Genomic DNA, 27,848 nt, shown 5'->3' on the forward strand with positions numbered 1-27,848 from the left:
GGGGTAATGTGAGTTTGAAAGGGGGTATTGGGTGTAGCTCTCAGAAGAAGAATAAGATTGCTGAAGGGAGTGACTTTGACTGTGAGAGTGATTTTGTGGAGGAAATGGTGAGAGATTACCAGAAGAAGAGGAGTGGTAGTAAGGGAAAGGGAATTAAGGGTCACAATGACGATAGGGTTTCGACCCCATCAAATGATGAACCCCTTGCCCACAGGATGGAGAGGAAGCATAAATCTATGAGGCTTCAAGAGGAGAAGATTCAAAATTCTATTAAGAATGTGGAGTTGGAAAGAGAGGAAAATGGGGAACAAGAGCATATTCCAAATTTTGATAAGACTGAGGGAGAGATTGGTTCTACCAAAGGTTTGTTAGGAAACCTTCAAACCATTCTGAAGGAGATTGGAATTCTAAAATAGTAAATGTAGCTTATTGGAAAGGAAGTTGAGCAGCTTAGCAAACTGGCCAAAGGGGAGCGCACTTTGGGTCAACACATTGACCAACTCTCTAAGGTAATTGGAAATGTTGAAGAGGTTAAAAACCTAATGCATACGATTCTACAGATTAAAGCTAACAACAGGGTGCTAGAGAAGGCTAATAGTGATAATCAGAAGAAGGTAACTAGACTAGAGGCCAAGTTGAACAATATTGAAAAGATGATTGAGAAAATGGCAGACAATAATAACAACTCTTTAAAGACTGGTAGATAATGTGGGCAATCTCCTGAAAAAGCTTGAGCAAGACAAAGGACAGGATTCCCCCTATGCGGTTGACAACCAGGGTCCTAGTAAACATACTCAGGCTCATTCTAAGAAGAATGAGGAAATGAACAAGATGGAAGAGGTGACGGCCACTGCAGAGAATATGCACATTCTGACAGACCAAGCTAGTGACCTAATAAAGACTATTTAGTTATTTCAGAGCTAGTCTTTTGTTGTCATTTTCAGCTCTATTTCTGGTTGGCCTCCTGTCTCTTTGATCTTTTAGGAGGTCTATTTTTTGTTGTTGATCTACACTTTTATACTCTAATCTTAACTTTACACTGCACTTTTATGACTCTTGGTTCTATGTAAAAGATTTCGGGTCCTTTAAAACCTATTTTTACTTAATCAAAACAATATTCTTCCTATTCTATTCTATTTTCCAAAAAATACTCTATTTTTATATTTCAAACTTCATTTTCTGTATTAAAGAGATTTGAACTCAACATCATATATGTGTTTAGACTTTTGACAATTATATAGTAAAAATATAATTATGTTATGAATCCGTAAGATAGATGGACAAACCCTCGAAAGAAATGGAAAAAGAGAACTTATGTCTTTTGTAACAAAAATATTGTTGAAGCTGAGTGGCACTACATTATAGAGTGTGCAACATATGAAAATATTGTAAAGAATGCAAAAACATTTTAAAATATTATAAACAATAAAAAAATTGTAGACGTTTTGAATTTGGATAGTCAAAATGAGAATTTGAGGAGACAAGGCTTCACAACTATGCACATTTTTTAACCAAGATTCATAATAATAAAATGTTGACACAGAGAAAAACTTAAAAATATGCTAATACTATAGTTGATAGTGGGAAATGTATTCCATAACAAGTCAAATTATGATATTGCTATTAGGATTGATCTGATTGTTAGGATCTAGACAATTATATGCTAAGTGAAATCACATAAAGGTGTACAAATACTTAATGTCTATTATGTAACTGAAAAGACATTAAATATTAAAAATAGTACGATTAATAGAAAGAGAGAGTTATACCACCAGAGATAGAGAAAAGAGAGAGAAAAGAGCCAATTTGATTACGGAGTTCATCCGATCTAAGCGAACTACATCTTTGGGTCTAGCTCAACTGAGTGACCGATGTATTATTGATGCTCCCAAAATTGATTTACAACATATTGCAGTCCATCCACAAAGTCATTATACAATTCCTGACTCGAACCATCCTACATACAAGCTCTCAAGGTGCAAGATTGGTTTCTAAAGAGCAAGAAAGACTTCACCTGAAAAAGGCTTTACTACAGAGATAGAGCATCATTACATCACATTCTCCTTATTCCTCCTACAAGAATTCTTCTTGATCAGAGAAACTCTCACATTCTTCTTGGCATCGACTGAATCAAATGCAAAATGCCTTACATAAGCCTCCTAACCCCCTTTTATACATAAAATTATGCTATAATAGGATTTAACCATATAACAAAAAAAAAAAACCCTTTTATGGAAAATATGATTTCATTCACAATCACCCTACAAATTAATTTGCTTGGCACCACTTATTATCTAGTCATTAGTTTGACGATACTCCTTATTTAATAAGGTTGGGTGGATACATATCAGTTAAGACAAATATTATCCACAAATAATTCAAACACTATAAATGGTGTAATAGTGGCCAACACTTTTGGTGGTGTGGTGGGTGGAGGATCAAATCCCACCGACAACATTCCTTCTTTGGATGCATTAGTTAATAAAAAATCCACTCCCAATAATAGTACAAGTGAATGGTTGGTTTAGTGATAAAGGTGGTTGCTTGAGGTTAAGGTGTCATGGGTTCAAATCCCACATTTGGATTTTTTTTTATAATAGTTCACTTGTCCTATATCCGAGGTGCTATGTGACATCATGTGGTGGTGCCACGTGGCACTGTCTTATTCATTCTTCAAACGTTGTGTCCAAGTTTGATTGGATAAAAATGATCAATGTACTAAATCTTCATCATGCCACATGTTAAGCACTGATTGGTGGATAAGCCAAGTCATTTTCTGTCATGTCAGCATGATGACATCATCAAAATAATGCTTTTCACTTGAACTTTGAATTGCCATAACTTCTACATCCCATCTTTGTTTTTGATGAAATGAACGCTGTCAGAAAGCTCTTTAATTTGAAATCCACTGTTGGCCACTTTTGAGATGGTCAAATTTTCACCTTTATGATGGCCTCTATATGAGGTTTGACCGAAACTTTGACTAGCTATAACTTGAGAAAATGAACTCCTTTCGAGCCTGTTCAAGTTCCATCAGGTTCAATTTGATGAGTTCTCTAATTTGACATTACTTCTAAGAGACGTTGGAACACTTTAATTTTTAGTGGTAGATCCACCTGGATCAAACCTCCCCACTGAAAAGGCTTTTGGTCCTCAAAAAGCGTATACAATAGAACCTTTATCTCCCTTGTGACAAATCTTAACTCTGTTGCCACCTTTGAGGCTTCACTACAATTCTTACTTTTGACAATTGATTCAGACTCTGGTCTTGGTCGAATTCACCTTTTCCTTGATACTAGCTATTCTGCCTTCTTAGGGTCTTACATTTTGACAATATCATGAAGCATATTTTTCTGCAAGGAGACTTATACTTTGGTCACACTAGGACTTCTAAAGAAGAGGAATGCAGTTCAAATGGAACTTGAAAAACCGTAAAGAAAGAAGAAAAATTGAGTATGATAAACCTGTCACTCAGTGGTTCTTACGATGGTAGTTCACATTTGCATTCCAACCTAGTCACTTTTGATGCTCCTTTCTTGCATACTGTACGAGCGATGGTAACAAAGCCTCAACTTGAAACATTCCTTCACCTTTGTACTTCAGAATGGCTAAGTAAAGGCATCACCAGAAAGCTCCAAATATGTGCATATGCACCAAGGTCATGACAAAGACCTGTAGGAACATCGGTCATCAATTGACCATTTTTAACCGAGTCATAAAGTGAAGAACTTTAAGGCATTAGCTAGCTGTTCTCTGCAATTGTGAATCACATTAGCTATAATAGGTGCTTCTTCTAGAGAGCCTTACACCAAACAAAGTCTGCAATAAGAAGTTCAAAGTATTCTCCTTTCTGGATTATAAGAGATATGGCTTTTAATAGCTGTACAAACATCTCAACCCTAGGATTATACAACTTCATTACATACAAATTTATTTAGAGTCATATATTCATAAACACACTCGCTTACTATCAACAATCACCCTACTCTAAAAAAGGTAACACACACAAAGTTGAGATTGCTAGTTAGCTGAAAATTGTTCCCAACTCTTACGAAGTTATTCAAAGGAACCTCCTTTCTTGGGTTTCTCACTACTCTATTGCGCTTCCACTAGGACTGCCTAAGGAGTGGTGGGAACTATTGGCATTGTTTGTGCCTTGGTCTCTTGCATGGTGATGCCAAGTACCATCTCGACTCCTGCCTTGTCTGCTTTGGGTTGACTAGATTTTGCAATGAACTTAGGAGAACGTCGGAGTTTTGGGTGTAGCTTCCAACACTTCTCTATCCAATGACCACTTATCTGACAATGGTTGCATAAGTTTTCGATCCTTTTATGCATCTTGACCTTCTTCTTTAGAGAAGACTCAGCTTCAACACCCTCAACATTGTCCAGAGAATTTGCCTTCAACAAGGCCTCAAAGTTCTTGTTGGTTCCCCCATATCCCAATCCTTGCTTTTAAAGCCTCTAGTTTGCCTCACTGGGATGGGTAATGCCTTGTTCATGGATACCTAGGCCTTTGCCACTATATCCCATTTTGGACATTAGTTTCTTACCGATGCTCTTGGTGTGCTTCTCAAAGCTCCCAATAGAGTGGTGTTTAGGTTCTTGCTTCTGTTCTGATGTAGAAGACATCTCTATCCAACCACTGTGGTTGGTAGGGGCTTGAAACTGTCTCAGGTACTCCATATGTTCGCAAAAAGCACAATGGCTTGCATTCTCCTTTGAGCCATAATTATCCCATTAATCAAATCAAGGATTCACCTAGGTAATATTTTGAGTCAAACTTATTGACCCATTTAAAGAGAACAAATTTCCACAATCCATTCTATTGTACTGATATGTTTCTGGATTCGATTGTGTGAAGATTTTTGCCATCAACGTTTCGAATCACACTACGTGATCCATCATCAGGATGAAGAGCAAGAGATTATTGACCCATGTTTCATGAGTAGCGGTTCACACAACCCATCTCTAATGAGAATGAATGGAACACTGAACACTCATTGCATCTAAGTGTAATGAGTGAATAAATGTATTTACAGACGTTCACAAGAGTAAACAATTTGGAGACCGTACATCATAAACTCAAGTCATTTTTCAACGTTGATCCTTCTGTTATTAATTTTTATTAAGAAAACCAATAATTTTGTGCATTCTTGCTTTGTCAAATAATTGATATAAGTCACTGCTTCACCTATGTGAGAATCAACTAGATCCAATGGTGCTAAGTGTTCCATTTATTTTTATGAAAGATGAAAACATGGGTCAATGAGTTTGACTCAAAAACTACATAGTTAAATCCTGATAGCAATATCACAATTTGACTTTTTGTGGGAAATATCTTCCGCTTATCAACTAATGAGCTTAAGGGGCTTTCTAATGACTGGTTCATAAGGCACAACACTTTATGAAGGTTTTGCAAATGAGATTGCAAGCAGAGTGGGTTTAACCATGAAGGAAAATCCATAGTTAAGTGTGTTCAAGCTAGAGTAGTACTAGGATGGGTGACCTCTCGGGAAGTCTCGATGCTTTACTTTTGTAAGCATCACCTAGATCTAATGAGTGCTAAGTGTTCCATTTATTCTCATGAGAGATGGAAACATGGGTCAATGAGTTTGACACAATTAAATCGTGATAGCAATATCACAATTTGACTTGCTGTGGAAAATATCTCCTACTTAGCAATCAATGAGTTTAAGGGGCTTTCTAATGAATGGTTCATAAGACACAACACTTGGTGAAGGTTTTGCAAATTAAGTTGCAAGAAGAGTGAGTTTAACCATGGAAGAAACTCCGAAGTTAAGTGCGCTCAAGTGTAGTACTTAGTACTAAGATGAATGATTTCTTTGAAAGTCTTGATGCCTCACCTTTATAAACATCACCTAGATCTAATGAATATTAAATATTCCATTTATTCTCATGAAATACAAATCCCTGTTGTAAAACATGAATTAATGAGTTTCACTCAAGAGCTACACTATACAACCCTCCTGCATATTGTTGACAAATGTCGTAATGTACGACGCATTCAAAAGTAAAATGCCACAACTTTGAATCAGGACATCCTTATTCGTACCCCGAGAGGAACTTTGTTTATTTGGTATGACAGATTACTTTTGTTTAAATTCAATCTGTAACCACGGGAGCGCGTGCAATTTGTCGTCCAGCTTGCCAGCTAAATAGAAATTCCATTGCGACTCTTCAAAAAGACACGACAAAAGGGAGATGAGAGAATGAAACTATAGCAACAGCTCGTGAAGATCCTTGTTGGCTGCTTCAGTCCACAATTATTATTAAATTTATATATTTTTGGTTTCCATTGAACAATTAACATAACAAGCCCCCACCTTGAAATCCGAAAATTATACAATTCTTGGAAATGGCAGCAGCCATTGCTTCTTCTTCCTGTTCAATTTCAGTCACAGTTTCTTCCTCACGCATTTCACTCCAATCTACTCTTGTGGGTGTGAACGTAAATTCCAAGAAGAGCTTGCGAAATTTGTCGACTTCCCGTTGCTACTCCTCCAAATTTCAATCCGCCACTGTATGCTGTAATTTCTTAAATCGTGCGCGTTCAAGGGATGCCGTCTTTTCAAGCAACAGTTTAACAACGTATAGACGTTTTGTGCGTGTGTATGTTGGGAGGAGAGACGAAGAGGAGAATGAATTTGGAATGTATCCCTGGGAGGCTTCCTCTTTTAATGACAACAGCAATCCTGAAGGTAATTGAATCCATTTAACGATTCTTTTTTCTTTTATTTACCGCAATTTATTACAAATATGCCTTGTTCCTTGAAGAAAGCTTTAAGAAAGCAGTTCATTTTTGGGCCTCCATTTTGTGTCGGTTTCGCCTGTTTTCTACAACGGTATGAGTATTTAACATAATGTTAAAGCATACGTGATATTTGGGAGCTAGGGGATCGATCAGCTCGTAGAATAGAAATTGTGATGTTTTCTATCGATATTGTTTCCTCCTTTTTAATAAGTTGGAATTTTTTCTACATCGTCTTACTTTTGCGGCTTTTCTTGGAGCACCCTGTTATCAGAGTTTATTATAGAGTTAAATTTTTGAAGGCAGCACGAACAACAATCACTAATCAAACACTCCTAGGCACCGAACAGCCACATGGGAATTGGTGCCTTTTAGCCCTAAGAATGTGATTTCTCTTCATCAGTCTAGGCAATATTACTGCCCTGTGTTGAAATGTAAATCCACCTTAACTCCGACAAAATTATAGGTATCTCCGAACTTGGCATTTTTTTTGTCTAAAATAGCTCACCAATATTTCTAAGCTTTTAAAAACAGGCCTCTCTTAAAATTTGCAACTATCTTGGGACAGTGCTTTCTTAGAGTATTGGGGTTACAATGCAGAGTTAAATAGAAATGCCTTCTGAACAATAGTGTTGCGACATAATATCCGACTGTTCCCAAGCTACGTGTTTGTGCCAGGTTATAAAACATTTCAATGTAGAGTGGAATGTTTTCACTTGTAGCTAGTTTGTAGACTAATAATGTAGAAGAGTTTATACGATTACACAGGTAGAATTCATATTTCCAGGTGACACTATATTACTTGTCTTTAGACAGCATATTTGTTGTCCCTCCACCTTCAAACATTATAAGCATTTGCAGTCTCCAAATGATAATTTTGAAGCCCACGATTACACATTACTGTCTTTTCGATGGTTGCAGAACCCAACTTAGCACATGTTTATAGATCACATTTGACTCTGACATCTGATCAATAAAAAATATAAATATAGCTCCACAGTGTTTGGCGTTAAAACAAAATAATTCAAACCGTGTCACCCTTTGTGATAAGCAAATAATGCAGATTCAGGAAAACAAATATGGAATGAAGGGAATGGAGAAAATATATGGCATGAAGGGAATGGTGAAAAAACTTGAACAAGAGGATGGAGAAAATCTATATGGCAGTTTATTGCATTCCATTAATTTGTAAGGAAGAAAGTGCATTATTGTTTTTGCCATTGGCCTCATGCTATATCAAAAAGAAAAAAAAATGTTGTGTTTGATATGGTTTTCTTTTTATGAACCATGAACTTAATTACTTTAGATCATCATAAAAACAGTAGACTGGTTGGATCAGATCTACACATTCTATTAGCTGAACATTTTATTATAAACAAAAAGTTATTACTTTAAGCTTTATGCAGGCTTCCAGAAATCAATAACAATTGTACTCTTTGAAAAAATTCCAATTCAGCAAGCAATCACCATCACCTGGAGCAGACTTTGTTCTAATGAAACTGGTGTGCACTGAGACTTGCAGTTCATATCATTTGAATCCATGTTGATCAGAGAAGATGAACATGAAATTTGAGTAATATCTTCTCAACAATGAATTAGATCTGAGAAGTCGCAGAATTATTGATGACATTATGTCCCTAAGTATCAACGTTTTTGTATGTACATATGAAAGTCTCACTAATGCTGAACTGTATTTTGAAGATCTCATTAAAAAACATAGCTACTGAAACACAATTCTTCATTTTGGTGGCCATATGCGAAAGATAAAATTGTAGATAGAACAGGTACTATAATAAACAAAAAATGACTGAGAAAACAAGATGAAAGTTATTTATGCAAAGACAACTACCATAAGAAATGCCACCTCCTGAGTGATTAGAAAATTACTTCAAGTTTTGAGGATTGGTGAAGGATCTTGCTATGCCAGATGAAGTTTGTAAAATAATCCAATTCAGCTGTTTATGTTGATTGAAGGTAAGAATTAAAACGATGAATTGGCCAGTAAAAAAGTTAACATGCAGTTGAGTTAGTTATAGCAAAGACTGAGGTAATTGCAAAATTAACTATTTCACCAAAGGCAGGGACTAGTATGAAATTGCTAGTATTGGAGTGTTTCTTTGAAGCTGAGTTGCTGTAAGTGTTGTCTTGATGTTATACTTGCTATGTGGAAATGAAGTACGAATGAAAAATAAGAAACATAACAAACATCCATTCTTAAATCTAAAAGATGCGTAGAGAACTGTTCCACAAAATAATTTATTTGAACATCTTGTGCATGACATTCTCTAAGGAGAACAATGACTGCTTGTCTTCTATCTAACTCGACCCCTGTATGTACATGCAATTGGTGATGTAGAAGGCAAAGGAGCTATTATGGAAGATGAAAGGCTGCTTGACAACATGTGATGGATTATGTTCTGATGTTTCTGGATGAGTTATACTTGAAGTAATGGTTGTTCATAGACGTTGAGTCATCACAGTTTGAATCCTCTCCTGAAGCTAAGGGGACAAAGTTGATTTTTTGAGGAGATTTGCATCTGTGAACTTGTCTACTAGAAGGGATGGTGGTGTGACAACATATGAAAGACTGTGTGCCTTAATTAAACAGGGAATTAACAGAGGTGCTGATATCACACGTAGGTTTGGAGCTGCCCTTTGGATACACAGCTACATTAAGCTTTGTAGAAGATCTCTATTTACCTTAAAGGTCGTCTGAAATTTAAGAAACATATAAGTACATTGGTAATTTGTTGATTAGCATGAAATTGGGTTAGTAATAGATAGAGTAGGATTATTCCTAAAAATGTTATTGTCAATTATGCAAGTTATCTTTTATGTTACATAGCCGCTCAAGCCCAATTCTTCATTCTTAATCAGAAATGGTTTGGTGGATCAAAAAAATTAGAAACATGGTTTGTGTTACCACAAAGACAGTGAATTCATTCCTTACATGCCAAAACCAGTTGAAACTGTGGACCTCTGTTTGAGGGTCTTTTGGAATTGCATTTTCAAATTTAAACCTGATGCAACTTTAGCCAATATAGACCTTCTCAAAAGTTTTTCAATGTTTTACTTGGAATCTTGACTCTGTAATCTTTACCAGACTTATCGCTTGTACATCAGTGACAAATTTCGACTGAATCAAACATGTTTCATGTGTACATGAAGAATAAGGTCCAGATTGAGTCCATCTCTGTGACGGAAAAAATAAAAGAAATAGATTCAAGATGGCCTGAACCCTCCTCCAAGAGTAACAGTTTTGTAAATGTCTTAACTATTCTACTAAAACATATTAACTTTTTGGATTGAAGATTGGTTGATTGACTTCCTGACTGTTGAGGCATTTCAGGTTTTGAAGTCGTTTTCATTGGCTTTGTAACATGTTTCAGGATAAGAAGAAGCCTTGGAAGGAAGGTGAAACTGAATTAGGAGTTTTGCATTATAGCAAGGAGAAGAATGTGAATTTATAAATCTCAATAGCTTTGCCAGCTTGTTAGCTTTCATTCTTGGTAATTGTAGGAGGTACAATCTCATTAGAAGCTGGGATCTTTCTACATTGGGTTTTCTATTGCGTATATAGTGTTACTCTTGTTTTTTTTTTCCCTTTCTTGATACATGAATGTGGATGTAGGGGTACACCGTACACTTCCTTCTTGTTAGGTGGATGTGGATTGAAGTTTGGTTGATTGACTTCCTGAGTGTCGAGGCATTTCAGGTTTTGAAGTCTTTTGCATTGGCTTTGTAACATGTTTCAGGATATGAAGAATCCTTGGAAGGAAGGTGAAACTGAATTAGGAGTTTTGCATTATAGCAAGGAAAAGATGTGAATTTATAAATCTCAATAGCTTTGCCAGCTTGTTAGCTTTCATTCTTGGTAATTGCAGGAGGTACAATCTCTTTAGAAGCTGGGATTTTTCTATATTGGGTTTTCTATTGCATATATAGTCTTACTCTTGTTCTTTTTTTCTGCTTGATACGTGAATGTGGATGTAGGGGTACACTTCCTTTGATCATATGAGCAAAAATACATAAAACAGCCTTTTCTGCTGGTGATGCAAACTTGGTAAAAAATTTACATTCCGGAAACACAATAAAAACACCAACACAGTCAAAGTTTCTGCTAGAGCTCTCATGAGAATTATCATCTTGAGAGTCGGCTGCACCATGAACATCAGCGTTTCTAAGCAAGAAGAGATTGATTGACAGTAGCCTTCACCCTGTCACATTGAGCTTTAGAAATGATGCTGTAACTATTGTTGAGCATGGTTCAAAATTCTCCCAGTTGTTGAGTTTGGTTCAAAAGCCACCCAGAGAGTTTGCCACGAGTTCTCCATTGCTGCCTAAGTATGTCTGTGATAATAGCAAAAGCAGCAACTTCTAGTGAGAAAATGCCACCTGCAGCCACTGTTATAGGGTGAGGGTTGTATTCAGCAATGGCAGAGGGTAGATAACTCAAATATAAATGTGAACAACCACCTTAATTAGATCTGCGTACAAGACAATATCCATAAGGTTGGAGAGGAGAATAGACACCATCACATCTTTAAGCCTTTTTTGTGGAAATTCTTGTCTCACAGCCATCCTAATGGTGCTTACTGAAGGAAAACTGATCCAAAAGACCTCCCAAAGACGCATGAGGTCAAAGCAATCAATTCATATTTCTTCCAAATTTGTGGCCCCAGTTAGATTCTCGTGTTCATTTTTTGTGTGCAAAAATCCACTTCCAATCTCTCACCTCAGAAACCATATTATGATTAATAGAACATGTGCCAGTGTTTTGACAATGGGGACGCAAAACACCAGTGGCTAATTACAGACTTATATCTACAACTGATTTTATAAGAGGAAGAACACAATCTTTATGTTCTCTTTTTTTACTGGAGGTGTCTATTAACTAGTTCATGAAGCCAGTCATCAGAAATTAAATATCTAAGGGACAACTGTTAGTACCAAAGCCAATTAACCAACTCTTACTAGTGCCCGTGGTCTCTTATATTTTCTGTAGTATCTTGTGCAAACAGGATAGGGTGCCTATCATAGCATAGACCATCCCATTGATTGATATCATCTACAATGACTAGCTGTTCCTTGTTATCAATGGCTTTGTTGTTGAGGAAGTCTGCCATGCCATCGGCTTCTCTATAGCAATGGCTGCATTCAAACATAGGGAGCAATTTTAGTACGACTCATAACCATTTAGTTTTCAATTCTGTTGTAAGAAATAACCATAAGTAATAATAAATAATAATAAAGTTAAAATAAATAAATTAGTAATAATTATTCATAATGAAATATGATTACAAAGAGTATCAATTACAGTAATGAGATTTGTCCTTTATATTGTGACCATGAATTCAGACCCTGTCTTACCAGTAAATTATGAACAGTGGTACTTCATATGTTGCTGGCCAATATCCTTGAGTACTGTTAACTTCAAATCACCTAGTATTGGCAGGGGTTGAGTACGTGTATCTACTGATAAAACAATCATCAAATCCATTATTGGGAAGTATAATAAGGGAGCATAAAAGGTATTGATGCTGTTGTATGAGGAGTCATCAATAAGATTAAAATGGCGATTGCTATTGCTTATCGTGGTGATAAAAGCTAAAAGGGTTTGCCGTGTTTATACCAGAAGGCTACAATTGGTATTCACATATGAACAACCAGCCAGCATAAACTGGAGTGATTGTATAACATCCATTTGCTGGGTTCGTCCACATCCATATTTATTATCGATGCATAATCGGAGACTTAACAATTTGGTTAGAAAGGATTACCTTAATCAGACACCGATCAGCTACAAAGGCATGTCTAGGCAATAATCATAGCGACAGGGTTCTAATATTATATCTGGCAATAGGCAAGTACCACTAATGATATCGTTACAGGCATGCCACTAATGGTCAAAGAATCCAAGCAAGTGGTCAAAGGAAATATATTTCTATTTTAGAAAGACAACACCCATACATTGTTAATGATAAACAATTCATTAGTTAATAATCATGAAAGGAAGTAGAATTAGATTATGAAAAGGCACGATAAGGATGATTAGGGTAGGGTTCAGCAAAATTAAAAAAATTAAACCTTGAGGGCAGGGTCCTGTAATAACCCTAGCTGGTTCGACTTTCACAATCTGATGTTTTGTCATTTTGTCAAACACTTTGCCAACAAACTTTTGATCCTACTATAAAATTCTAACTAGCTCTTAATTGAATTGATCTTACCTATATTAACTTGTAATTTTCTTTGTATTTTTAGAATGTAAGCTTATAACATTAATGCCTATAACCATGACAGATTAAGAGACTTCTCTCATCATATTCCAACTAATATAATAAACTGAAATGAGACTTCAAGAATTAGCAATTGGAATACATACAGCATCAACAAAACATTGTTACATATTAATTATAAATAGAAAACCTGACTATTATGCTGCTGTAAATAATGCTGATGCCCAAATCTTTCATTGTGACTTCACAAGAGCTCCCAAATGCCCATGCTGAAATATATATATGCAATGTAAGCACCCAGATTACATATACCCGACTAAGTATTGATAGCTGCAGCAGTGAGTGGACTTGCCAATAATGGTGTCCAAAAATTCAGTATGCAGCTGGCCCAGGTGTGCAAAGGAAACTGCGCCTAAAAACCTTATTGTCAAGCACTCAATGCAGTTTCAGCAGGCATAAATAACAGACCAGAATTTGCCCAGATTTTGCACAGCAGATCACGCCCAGAAATGATCAGTAATAGTGCCCAGCTCAAACAATTATATCAGAATTTAATGTCCTCAATTTGCAAATCTAGAGCGATCAGCTACAAAATCAGATTGCAAGAAACCCAAACCATTTTACCTCAGCAGTGGTAATGGAAGATAACACTAGCAGATTCTCTCCTCAAGCCACAGTAAGCACAGTATGAGGAAATCAATTACAGACTGTGTGATCAAACCCTTATAACTCAAGAGGATTGAAATCTCCAAACTCAGAAAACCTCACAAGAGATGAAACAAAATCAAATAGACAATTGGATGCCTTTCCCATCAAATGGCCTCATATTTATAATCTCCAAATGGCACAAGTTTCCCAGATGAACTTCACTTAAAAAGCTTCCTCTACACAACATTAAAATATAATAAAATGCCACTATAATATAATTCATTAATTGCTTTTGGCTCCAAAAATTCCCTTTTCTACCATAACATAATATTTTGACACACAAGGCCACTGTTTCTTGTTCCCAGGATTTAAAACTTTTCATCCCGGTTCCAACAAGTTATGATATATACCAACAAAAATAGCAAGCATGACATATTTAGATGGATAATAATAATTCACCCGTCTTGCAAAAACAACTGAAGAAACATCAGAATCAAGCTCTGACAACACCAGAGTGATCTTGATGAAGAGAGACGATGAATGAACCTGACGGGGTGAGTTACAATAAATAGACACCCCTCCCAAGATTCTTGGATCTCAAATGAGAAACCCTAAATAAAAACTGAGAGCATCACTCAACTCCTCTAACTCAACTGAGCTCATTGGAACCAACAGTTAACTTACTATAAATAGTAAGACCCTCAAATGGAGCCAAAACACACCATAGGCTGTTGGAAAGCCTATAACCCCACAACTGAGACCCTCAAATCCCACTATCAGCTCATGAGGGTTGTGATGGTGAATTGACCGAGCCAACTGCAGGAGCATGCTAAAAAATGGGGACATTATAGGTCCTAAGATAGGAAAGGGGCTTGGATCCATTACTTTGAGGGAGCCTATTGTGTTTGGTCTCTAAGTCCTTTGGCTACATTCACATCATCTTCCTTCTCAAACTGAGGTAGCAATAAGGTCAGCACAAACATTAAAGGACTATAAATAGAAAAAAGTTACCTAATATGTTTGATAAATGAGTAGTTTTTCTTACTTTGAACTAAGGAATATTATAGACTTGAATCATTGTATCTTATTTAATCAGCTTAGGCTATAAGTATATTAAATGGGGGTCAATTCTGGTTATAACAGGCCCACGTCTAGCAAAGAACATTAAATTTTGCCCCTTTGTTCCTTACTACAGCTATTATAATAATTAAGTGTTCCTCAATGAGTAGATGGGTGATACCACATTCCTTGGCTAGAGATAGTCCATGAACCAGAGTTTGATCCTTTGCTTCATTATTCATATTCCAAAGTATTTTCAAGAAAGCAGCCTTGTTTAAAGAAATTTGCAAATCATCGACCACACATCTTGCACCAGACAATCTTGGTTTCTTTTAGAAGCTTTGCCATAGTTAGGCTTGGAAGAATCATCTTGAGGATGAACTCACTTAACTCATGCTTAATCATTTTCCTTTGTTTTATCACTCACTACCCTGTGGGCATGGGAAGGGGTGGGGCTTAAGATGTTTCCAAGTAGCTATAAAAATTGATCCTATTTCAAGAAAATTTGGTTCTAATTTACTTCATGCATAACCTTTATCATAACAGCTTCAAAGATGGGAATCTCCAACTTTTCAATAACCTCACCAACAATTGCTGTCTTGCTCCCAAAAACTCACATATTCTTTTCTGGAGGTATATGCCAAAAGGGCAGGGAGTGGGCAGCAATCCTGATACATGGGTAGAAGCCTTAGAATGGAGCTTCGGCTAACATTGGAATAACCACAGGAGGATCTTTGGAAGGGCCCTTGCCCAATTGAAGCAAGCACACAACCATGGTCAACATTGACATGCAAAGGGCAATGATTCAGAAGGCGATTGGTTGATTTCTCTTCATTGTTGCACATTACACATTTATATAGGTTCACTAGTCCCAGCTTCACAAATTGATCCCTTGTGAGAATTCTATTGTGTAAGGTGAGCCAAGAAAAGGCAACTTTTAGAAGGCATGCCATGCCCCAACATAGAGAAAACAACAAATTAACACCGACCTTCAAGTTTAGTGAAGTCATATATTCAAGTATCCCATAGATTTCCCCTAATTTTGCATGTGCCTACCAGATAAGCTCATCATCATCATTTAAAACACTTTTTTGTGCATTATTTTTTTTGTTCAAAATCTCCTCCATATTGTTAGGAAAATTAATTTGCTTCATATCCATCCTGAAGTAATCCATGACATATTTATCCTATTCAAATTGTAGCCAAACTCTGGGTTCAACAAGATCTTGGCTCTTGGAAAGAATGGGGTGACCCTTTTCTAGCCCTTCAACTGATTGTCCAAAGCAGATTTCAAGTGGGTTTTCTGGCATGAAATGAAACGTGCCTCAAGAGGTGAAAGATATAACAAAGAATGAATAGTCTTGTTTTAGAAGTGTTGAATATACAACGGATTATCATTGGACTTCTTGGGATATTGAAATATCCCACCTTGTTTTGATTATGTAATTTTCTGAGTTTTAGGTGTTTTTTGTAGTTTTTCTGTTTTTTTGTGTATTGCAATTATTGAAAAAAATGTAGGAAACAAAGGAGGAAAAACAACTAAAAATATTAAATAGCAAGTTCAACAATTTTTTTTTAATTGCATTAACTCTTATAATTGAACATACCCAGTTCACAATCCTAGCTTGGCAAGATATAGAAACGATGGAGGAAATGTGATCGCTGAAATAACTCTGTATACCCTCTTTACAATTAGCTCCCTGAATTGCCCAAGAAACTCATGCTAAACTCTCTGAAGGGGTGTGGCCTGCACTAGTAATGGTACAGTTGGCTTACTGAATGATACTGCCTGCAATCTATGCCTCCAAACCCCTTGCATCTGCAATCATTCAATACGTTCAAATCTGCTTTTAAAAAACTGTGTCACTTCCTTCCACTGGTTGACTCAATCAAGCTTTCCAGCTATCCTTGAAATGAGATCACCTTGAGAGCACCTTATAGAGGTTTTTCACTCCCACAGGTGCTCATTCCTATGAAGGATTTCGTGTCCACATGCAGCTGGTTCAACCCTTTGCTTCAGCTTTTTATCCAAACTCTCCAAAATGAGTTTTTCTGAAAAGCCAAAGCCACTTGTAGGGTATTTAGCAATTTCAATCAGTAAATTTCATAGTACTATTATTTTGTTAACCTCAGAGGTGTCCACCTAGGGGAATCATTTAAGTGACCCTATAAAGTCATTTTAATATTTAATTATAAAGTTACTTCATAATTTATTCATAAAGTCTCTTTATTATGTAAAGTCAATTTACAATAAAGGAACTTATCTTATCTTATCTATCTAAATAAAACGTTAAAGATAACTTTTTGAGCTTTAATATTTAAGTATTTATTCATAATCGTTTCCTGCCCACTGAAACTAATATTGGATGGTGAACCTGTGGTCCATTGATGATGTCTAAAAATAGCAATACGTCCTAAAATATAGGAAGTTTGTACTGAGTCCCTAGAATGCCACAAGTGACCCCCTTCAAGGTCCACCAGTGTCTGGATAGGTTCCCTATCCATTGTGTTAGCCTACAGGAACTCTATTGATAGGCCAATCTTTCTAAAAATAGAAAGTGCTCAGGAAGGGGACATTATAGTCTGCTCTCCTTGAGAGTGCTTTCCCTCAAGTACTCCTAACTCAGGATGTTGTAATGTCTGCTCGCTCTTCCACATAGCATCCTCTACCTGCAAGTCCTTCCACTTCACCAGATACTCTATAATAACTCTCCTCCTTAGTTAGTGCTTTCTAGTGTTAATGATAGCCTCAGTGATGAGAATTAATCTCCCCTCTTCATCAAGGTGAGGTAAAACTATAGAAGGTACCACTTTGTGTCCCAATGCCTTCTTGAGGTGAGACACATGAAATATATTGTACACCTTGCTCTGCTGGTAGATCCAACCCATAAGTCACCTCTCCAATTCTCTTGGAGATTCTAAAACAGTCCATAATATCGTGGCTTTAATGTCTCAGCTCCCTTTGTCCCGAGTGTGGACTCACAATAGGGTTGTAACATCAAATACATCATGTCACCACCTCAAATGAATGCTTAACGCTTTGCACTTAGAAATAGCTTGGCTTTAAGGATTTGGGAACTCATAACTCTGAGCTCCAACACTGTGCATGTTATTAAAAAGAAGAATAACAACCCATTTCTGTATATGACTACTTGAGTGGGTGCTATAGCAAGAGTGAGATGGCTGATTCCTATAAGAGTCCTTTTGATGCTTCTCTAGATATCCAACAACTCCTGAAGGATGCTAACAAGGAGTGCACTATGCTTTTGGCTAGTTCTACAACCTGATGATGTTGTTGGATCAATGATCATGCCTTCCCCTATCACCTTGCAAGCTGGTATGGCTTTTCAAGATTGAGGCACTTTGTGAGTCCAAGTCAATTTGGACAATTTGTTGTTCCAAGAGAAGCTTGGCACTATGTTTCATAAGAGGATGACCACTTTCCCAACAATTGTGTAGCTAATACCAAGAATATTATCTTTATTGTACTGAAGTTGTACGACATGGAATGAAAACTATTTACACATTACTAAACGATATAATTTTTATTAAATTAACTTATACATAGGTACAAACACTTATGAACACCCCAACAAGGGATGTACAGAACAATGCATTTTGAATCAACTACCATTTAACGAGTACATATCTTATTATCAGATTTCTTTTTCTTTTATGTACGATGTAAATGTTTTCTCAACATTAAGCAAAAGACATTCTCATTAACACATTTACATCTACTAGCAAACACACCACAATATGTTTTCTGCAATGTTCTCCCTCACACATACTATCAAAGGTCTGAATTGAACATGATAGAGTCACAACACCATCTGAGCAGCAAAATAAATCAATTGGAATAGTCACCACGGAACAAAGGAAAATGCCCAAGTGGGGGAATTGCCAATTCCAACAGTATATCCCCAAAAATACATGCATTCAACAATAAATCAAGGTGACAATTGTCACAAAGAGAAAGTTCGGGAGAATTTGGTGACTAGACCAATCAAGGAGAATACCAAAACAATGCCAACCCACACAACATGTGGAAAGATCCACTAGGCAAATAAGATAAGGCGTCAATCAAACTACATTGCACTTGGTAATCGAGGACAGTCGCACAAGAGGGAGTAATTGCCTCTCAATGGTGAGGAATATATCATCCTAGCAGCATTAGAGAACATGTTCATGCACATCAAGGAATGATCTCAAACATATGCATAACTATATTATCTTCGAGAATGCAAAAGTACTATTTCCTAATTGCAGTTTTCTTTATTCTTTTCCATGCAATGCAATAATTCATACCGTGCAAGATTACAAGGTGCATAATTCCAAGCTTACATGATGCCATTGAACAATCATTTCTAACTAATATCTCACAATCACATATATTTTCCAAAAAGGTTAAGAAGCACGGAATTTGGGGACATAAGTCATTAACCCAAATGATTTATTGCAACAATTAATTCTATTCCTCATTGTTCAATTTTGTATTTATTTGACAATTACAATATTACATAATCATTGCCCTACAAAAGGAAACATTTTAATACTAAGATGAGATGTTGATATATACCAAGCATAATCCATTTCTTTTACTTTTAATCGGGAGAAAACATAAGAATATAGTGCACCACACTCAACAAGGAGCAACACAATAGACACCCAAGGCCAAACAAGGACACCAGTCACTTACTCCAACAAAGGGGTCACAAGAGCAATCAAGCCACACTTAGGCATATTAGTTCCAACCACACTTAAAGGGTTGACACAAACACATTAGCTATCATGCTATACCAAAAGACAATGTAATCCAAGTTGCCAAGCGGTCCACGCACATGGGCCACACAAGGGTCACCCAGATACTCACAATCCAAGAGTGACACACCAGCCATATGGTCTATGATACTTTGGCAAGGTTCTCAACAAGAGTATATTTCCTTGAGAGGTGCATAAGCTAGGAGATCACTTCCTTCTCCTCATGTCACATAGGTCAATCCCACTGGATGAATAAGTTTGTCACACTTTGGTACCCAGGTAACAAGATGCTACGAGCTCACAAAGCAAAACACTCACACTAACACAACCACAACGTCCACTATGTAGACTGCATATATACAGAGATCCCAATGTTTGAACATGGGCTCTGATGTCAAATGTAATGCCTTGCCCAAAAATCCTTGGAAACAAGGATAAAACATACACCAACATTTTTTTTGTTAATAAAAGCATAGATACATGCATACATCAATCATAATGAATCCAAGTAGAAGACTTAACCAACTAACCAAAGATTCCCATGTGTTCCATTATTCACAAAACACATACACTTTCCATCTAGGTGATTCATCATGCAAGGTTCATACTATTATCCATATTAGCATTAGATATGATATTCATTTTAATGCCCAAATACAAATTCCTAATGATTAAACCAAAGTAATGAGACTCGGACTCGGCTCGGACTTGGCAAGGGTAACTTGACTCGTGACCCGGCTCGGCGGTGACTCGGCAAAGTGAAAAAACCTCGAAATTTTGAGATTTTTTAGGATTTAAAGAACATTCCATGCACCCATTATTGAATAAAGCGTAAAGACACAATAACATCATTAAATAGAAGATAATTTGATCATAATGCAGAAATGCACATACTTAAAGTTAAAACTTAAAAGTCAAACATCAATTACATAAGTACAATACTACAAAGGTAAATTGCTAAATACTATATTACTAGTAATTAAAGTTTAAAGTTTAACTTTAAAGTTTAAACAGTGGCTGAAGCTCGAAGGAAATATTATAATTTATAAAAGTAAGTGTAAAACATAGAATCATATATAAAATGATAAATCCATGCAAACCATCAAAATGTATATGTATTATGTATTATGAAATCCAACACATCAAGATTCAATAGTCATCATCAAATTCAAATGTTCCAAATTTTGATCATATATTAAGTTAAACAAAAAGTTAAAACAAGACTATAAGTCTACAGCTATGGCTCCTAGTCGGAGTCCTCATCATCATTGTCATCGTCATCGTCATCGTCATCCTCATCCCCAACCTCATCGAACATGGCTCCCAAAAACCTTCATCATCATAAATGCATTTTGTTGCATCTATCCTTTCAGGGCTGGTGGCAAAGGAGGAGGAACTCCATTCTAGACAAACAAACATGCACCTCAACTCTAACCTTGAAGTCAGCAAGGATTTTAGTGTGATAAAGTTAGAGGCAAATCTTGTGATACTAGGACGAGCCAACTCCTTTCCCTTCGTGTATTGCCTCATAGTGCTGAGTACCAAGGCATGATTGTAGATGAACTTGCAAAGATTTTTGGCCTTGGTAACACATGATTTCACCCATACAAGCTTGCCAATATCCTCTAACGTGAGGTCGATGCAATGGGCCGCACATGGAGTCCAAAAGATTTTTGGGTGTCTCTTCATCAAAAGTTTTCCTGTAGCAATTTTAAATTAGTTAGTAAACAATGAAACTTTTTGATGTATTAAAAGACTTTTAATTTTCAAAATTTAATGAAAACCTAAAACAAATTTTTTAGAAGTAGAACTTAAAAAGTTAGAAGTTAAAATTTTACCTATAGCAACATAATTAGCTGCATTATCAGTCACCACTTGGACAACATTCTCTTCCCCCACCTCCCTTATGACCTCCTCAATAGTCTCACATAAGAATTTTGCATTTTTCACACGTGAGGAAGCATCTATGCACCTCAAAAACATGGTCAATCCTGAAAGTGAAAATTAAACGAAATAATTATCATTCAACAATCAATAGTCAATAAAACAAAATTTTCGTTATTCAATAATAGTATACATTAAATTTTAGACTTCAAGAAGTAGAGCATGATGAATTACCTCCGCTTGAAATAAAAAAATTTAGGAGGGTTCTATTCCTCCTATCTGTCCATCCATCCATCATAATGGTACACCCCTTTTGGCTCCAAATCTTTTTATGGTCCTCCAACTCAAGTTTCATCTCCTCAACCATATCTAGTAAGAGGGGGCCACTCAACTCATCTTCAGTGGGGGCTTTGAACCTCGCACCACAGATGAAAACTACATCAATCATCCCCTGCCAATAAGGAGTCCTGTTACATTTATAAAAATATTTTAATTAGCATATTTCAAATTTTCAACATCAAGTTAAAAGAATAAAATTGAATATAAATTTTAAAACTTAAAATGTAAAACAATCAAATATAAATGAAGTTGAAGTACCTGGCTACTATAAATGGAATGTTGCAGAAAAACCAAAACTTGCAAATTGCTCTTACTCTAGCTTCATGTATCTCCCTATTCCAGCCCATGCTCTCAAGTGAGGGTTGTGCACTAAGAGTGGTACGCGGTACAAAAAAATTGTCCAACCTACTAGATTTTCTGACTCTAGGACGAAAGGCAAAGCCAGTACTACTAGAAGGGGCAGTAGCTGTATCACCACTAGAAGTGCAAGGAATAGATGTAGAAGAAGAACGAGCAACAGAAGCGCTAGGACGATAGGGGGGATCGGAAGAACCTTCTCCAAAACAGCCTATTGACTCAGAAACATTTGCAGATGAGTGTGGAAGGGAACTAGAACCAATCTGAGCTAACTCTTCTAATTGTTTTCTTTTTAATTCTTTTTCTTGTTCATATTTTTTCAAGGCTACATAACAAAAACATTGAGCCTCAACAGTTGCAGTTCCACAAGGCTCAGTATCATGACCACGTATGCCAACAATATGGTATTTTAATCTATTTATCCCCCCACTATTAATGGTTTTGCAAAATAGGCATTTTGTTTGAGTTCTCTTTCTACTCGAAAAGTCTATGGTGAACTTCCAACACTCATCTTTTTTATTGCCTTTAGAGAGCTTGGGTTTTTTTACCTCCAGAAGCCATAATGAGTAAGGAAAAATGTAAAGGGTGCTGCAATAAGACATTTTAGACCAAATATTACCATTTCAACATTGTATTTTATGAAGATCTAAAGTAAAAAAAAAACTCATAAACAAACAAAAAAAACTCATGCAAAAAACCCATAAGCATAGAGAAAAAAATCATCAAAATCTAAACAATCAACTCTTACCTCTTTCAAATGCTCTAGGAAGTGTTGAGAAGAGCTTCTATAAACTCCTTGATGATCTAAATGCAAGCTCCAATGTCACAAATGCAAGCTTTTCTCCTCTTCCTTTCAGCTGGTTGCAAAACAAGAAAACTCTATTTCTCCTCTCTCTCTCTCTCTCTCTCTCTCTCTCTCTCTCTCTCTCTCTCTCTCTCTTTTCACTATAGAGTGTTATGGGAGCCCTTTTAGGGTTATAAGTGTGAGAAAGATAAAAAAAGTTGCAAAAAATTATATTTTAATAGTCGGATTTTTTGCCTGCCGCGGCTGGGTCAAGCTCTGCCGGGTCAGGCGAGTCACTCCGACTCGCGAGTCACGCCACGTGACTCGCCGCTCACGAGCCACGGGTCATTGTGACTCGGCGGGGTCAGCGCAACTCGTTGACTCGCGTGACTTGCGTGACTCGTCGCGAGTCACGTTACACTGGATTAAACATGCAAGTTCATTTCTATCTAAAACATAAAAATTACGCAACAACCTTGCTGACCAGCTTGAAGTGTCTGATATTCAATCTGTTCCAAATTGGGAAGATGTAATTTCCGAATGGATATAAAAAAAACGCAAACTCCAAACAAGGTCAGAAATGCTCATTGTCCAAGGTGCAATAATCCTCCTATAGTATCGTGCAATGGAACACTAGAAGGGGTGCGATACCATACTTCATCGCTCGATACGATGCTTGAAACTAGCAAGATATTTCACTAGTAAATGGTGCAATGAAGTGCATTGTACATCTCATTGTGCAATACAATGCTCAAATTGCATGCGATGGGATGTCCTTGTTGCATGCAATGAAATGCAAACCAAATTTCATCGTGCAATAAGATACATCAAAGGGGTGCGATAAAACACCCAAATCAACGTGAAAACAAAAAACGTAAGGAAACCTCCATATTGGATACACACGGATCAACGAGATAAGCTCTCGATCGTACCTCAAATCATATAATTTATTAAAACATCTAACGAATTAGATACAAGAATAACTTAGTACAATAAGAGCAATTTGCACCAAGAATGCAAGTACAAAGTGAAATCAAGAGGACATGAGGAGGGATAAGTCAACGAGATCCTGCATTTGGAAGGTAGCTGTCTCTATTCTTCGAAGCCTAGAATTGGTATAGGTAGCAACGTTTCCCTATCACGTGGAATCCGTAGGCCCATTGTGTCGTGCTCATGGAGATAATGACCCTACCACAATCACAAAAGACAAAGGCATCCAAAGCTTATGTGCCCACCAAACAATGCATGCCTACTATGAATAAGAACCAGGGACCGCGTAAGTGCACAAGGGCTCATTCCAAGAAGGTTGGGGATGCCAATAGGATGGAGGATATGAAGGCTACTGCGGAGAACATGCACATTCTAGTGAATCAAGCTGCTGACTTGCTGAAGACTACGTAACTGCTTGGGTGCTATTTTTTTGCTATCCTTTTGCTGTTTTTTTCAGCTTCATTTATGGTTAACCTCCTGATTTTTTGTTTGTATCTGATCTCTATGAGACCTTTTAGTTTGTGAACTATATTGTTAGACTTTTTGTGTTTCGTTTTAGACTTCTTATGTTATACTGTTATGACTACTTGATACTTTGTTAAAGGTCTCTGGTCCTTTAAAACCTGTTTTTACTTAATCAAAACAGTGCATGCCACAAGAACTCAATGATCATGAATGCAATGCAATACATCAAGTCACTAGCTAGATATACTATAGGATAACTATGTAGGGACTCTAGTGGAGTGTAATCACTTGGCTCGTACTAGCCCAAGCTATAAACTGGTATGCTCCCTTGGAAGACTTCATACTGTGTCCTCACGCCAACTTTCGTTGTAGATTGGTGATCGTACATACAATTTGCCCTTGAACCAACTTGCGCACAAGACTAGTTACTATATAGACACTACACCCTCGCATTGGGTCCCTCGGGACACTCAACAACCGTATAGGTGTTCTCTTATCTTGCATTACGTTTTATTATTCCACGTTTTTAATTTGGTTATCACTTGCTTAGAACCTCTTCATGTTAGCTTGTTGACCACTTTTAGGTAGTGGTACTTGAGAGAAGCCAGTCTACACGCCTACCCCTACATACGCATGCTTGTCACAATACGCTTTCCCATAGGCAATGCAAGTTCCCAACCCAACCCCCAAATGAATAATCACTCAACCAATATAAATTCAGGAGTTCAGGTCTCGCAAGATCCCTCCATATGCATGCATACATGCTCATGGGTGAGTACAACCAACTCCACTTGAAACCATGATAAAACCAATGCAAGGTTTGGATTCAGGAAATGCAACTAATGATACAAGCTTAAACTTGTTCACAGAAAACACCTGAATGAAAACCATAATGAGGCTCATAAGCACATAGGTCAATCAACCGTTTTGCTAAGAGCACGGATTTCCATGGATTCCTCCAATCACCTTGTTAGAACTTGAGGATGGCATACAATGCCCAAAATACACACAAACTCCAAAATCTGACAAAATCCAGCAAGAACCAAAAATGTACATTTATAATAAAAAGCACACTTTTGGATCAAGATATGAAATACCTCAGAATGTCATCTAATCTTTTTGACTCCACAATCCTACTCTTTGTAGCAGAGTCTACTAGCCAATAATTTAAGTCAATCCCAACAAGGCAACAAACAAATACTGGATGGCACACAAAACAAGGCGATGCCAAAAACACCCAAAGTTTAAAACATCTTGAAATTCAATGAAATTGAAAACCCACTTCCAAAAAATACCAAAACTACTAAAGATCAAATGAAATTAAAGTTTTGGATGCACACGCAAAATCTGGCAACATAACTAGATAAAAACTTCAAAAACCCTGGCGTGAAAACACTCAAATGCTCATTTCTATCCAACCGGGTGATGGAAATAAACAAAATGGTTGGGGAATACTAGTTCTTATCGCACACAATTATTGCAAAAGCTTTCATTTGAATTAACAAATCCATTTAAAAATGGTGAGATGTCCCACCGCACATGTTTGGTACAAACCATGAAAAAGGAAAACAAATATGAAGACTTCAACGAATCAGTTGAAAGCTTCCACAAATTGGAGCAATCTACACGAGTCCAACCAGTTGTTCCATGCAAGCATCCGACGACTGGATCAAACACGACAAACAAAAAAATAATTTTCTTCAAGAAAGTTTTGTAGCAAAATCCTCCAATTCTCAAACATAAAATGAGAAGTGAGTGTTGAAACTCACTTTTTGCATAATATAAGCATTTTATTGAAGTGACTTATAATTTAGAATATTAAATCACTTAATAGAATAATTGGCCCCTCACCCTAATTAAATTAATCAATTCCAGATATTTGGAACTTGACTACGATAAATTAGCCGATAGTTAAAATAAATTAAATCAAATTCTTAAAATCTCCAAAACAATTAAATCAACATATTAATTAATATTTTCTGCGACAATTGTAGAACCCTTAATGCACACATACGCTCACAGGTCTAACCACATAATGCATTATGACTTCATGTAACATCAGGTTTTTCTACAACTACAAAATCCGCTGAATTTAATACTCTAAAATAAAACTGTTGAGATCAATCTAAACTAACATTGAAGTTAATTTAAAAAAATAACTAAATCTATTTTAATTACTGAATTTTCAAGTTTATCCTAATGTTTGAGAATGTTGAAATTTAGCCCTAATATGAATTGTTGAAAAGGAAAGTTGCATCTAACAAACTAAAAAGATTCAATTTATGATACATCTATTTACAGGAAAAGAATCTTATAGTTATATATATTTATTGCATAAAAGAAATAAAGAAACTTAAAAGAAAACAAAGATACGTACTAATTTACTTGAGAGACTTTTCCAATTAATTGACCAAGCTCTGACTTTGGGGAGAGGAGAAGCATTAACGTAGGCTTAACCTCCCAACCGCGGACCTTTTTACTTATCCCCACAAGTTCTAAATAAATAGAATGGCCCTCCCTACCCTGAGGTCAGGCTTGGGACGTTCATCGATCTAGTCATCGGAGTACTCAAGTGGGTTGAGGTCCCAACAGCTATTCGGTTGAATAACTGAAGTATCAGGACAACAACACGATCATTTTGTTGTGGCATGTTTGCTCTTTTATCGCCTTGGCCAGGGATTTCAGAGGTGGGTTTTTATAACCCGATCTCCACCGCTCAACTTGACAATTAATTATCAAAGTGAAATTACATGAGCTAATCAGATTATTTTGAATATTATCAATTATTGATATCTTTCTTGTTTTTCTTGTGTCAGATTCATCTACACCTCACACCATCAACAGATCTTTAGATCGATGATTCCTCGGTGCTTGAATCTGTTACATCTTATACTTATTCATAAGATCATGATTCTGCATTCTGAGAATTTCCTTGGTATTCAGAGTTGATCATTATTACTGATTTTGGTTGATTGAGACAAAACATTTCATGACACAATTCTTAGATTTATGACACGGTTTGATAATGGTATAGTTCTACAATAAAAAAAACATTGTTGAATGAAGTGGTAATATCAGACAAAATAAGATAAGAACAAAAGTCTTTTTACTTCCTTTATCGATACTATCATAAGCATCAACTACTTTTATTGTTAATCATGTATACAAGCTCTGTTGGTATTTTACTAATATGATGAGCACGAGTGTAATATCAAGACTCAAATCTGTGCACACAACTCCTTCACTCTGTATCAACCCGACTCAAAAAAGAAGACAGAAAAAGATGGAAAAACGTGAGTAAAGGAAATAAAATTGATTTTAGCAACCCTTACTTGGCTACAATTTACTGTGCGCCCTGCTTGGTGAATTCTTCAATGTATGCTGAATTTCGTCGCACAGAAATGTGCAAAAATGATTTCACGTATGCTCAGATTTATGGTTTCATGGCTATACAGAATGATGTTGCAGGCGATGAATGTTTGGGCAGAAAAGGTCGATGGATCTTTGAAGGAAATCTTGAAACGGATATCTCACGGCAGAAGGACTTTCAATG

General features: G+C 36.6%; 1 protein-coding gene across 2 annotated transcripts in view; it reads left to right on the top strand.

Annotated features, from left to right (window-relative positions):
• Positions 1 to 6,082: 6,082 nt before the first annotated feature.
• The window catches only part of LOC149543254 (D-tagatose-1,6-bisphosphate aldolase subunit), a 52,069-nt gene continuing 30,303 nt past the window's right edge, over positions 6,083 to 27,848 (top strand). Inside the window, exon 1 of one of the 2 annotated variants that reach the window (XM_089798102.1) lies at positions 6,083 to 6,722. In XM_089798102.1, coding sequence (XP_089654228.1) covers positions 6,380 to 6,722 — 343 coding nt within the window. In that variant the 5' untranslated portion in view covers positions 6,083 to 6,379. The remainder of the gene's footprint in view (positions 6,723 to 27,848) is intronic. The other variant, XM_089798101.1, reaches the window with a different exon arrangement.

The sequence above is a fragment of the Cupressus sempervirens genome, chromosome 8, assembly GCF_028749045.1.
Source record: "Cupressus sempervirens isolate cs-2001-9-10 chromosome 8, ASM2874904v1, whole genome shotgun sequence".
Classification (NCBI taxonomy): Eukaryota; Viridiplantae; Streptophyta; class Pinopsida; order Cupressales; family Cupressaceae; genus Cupressus; species Cupressus sempervirens.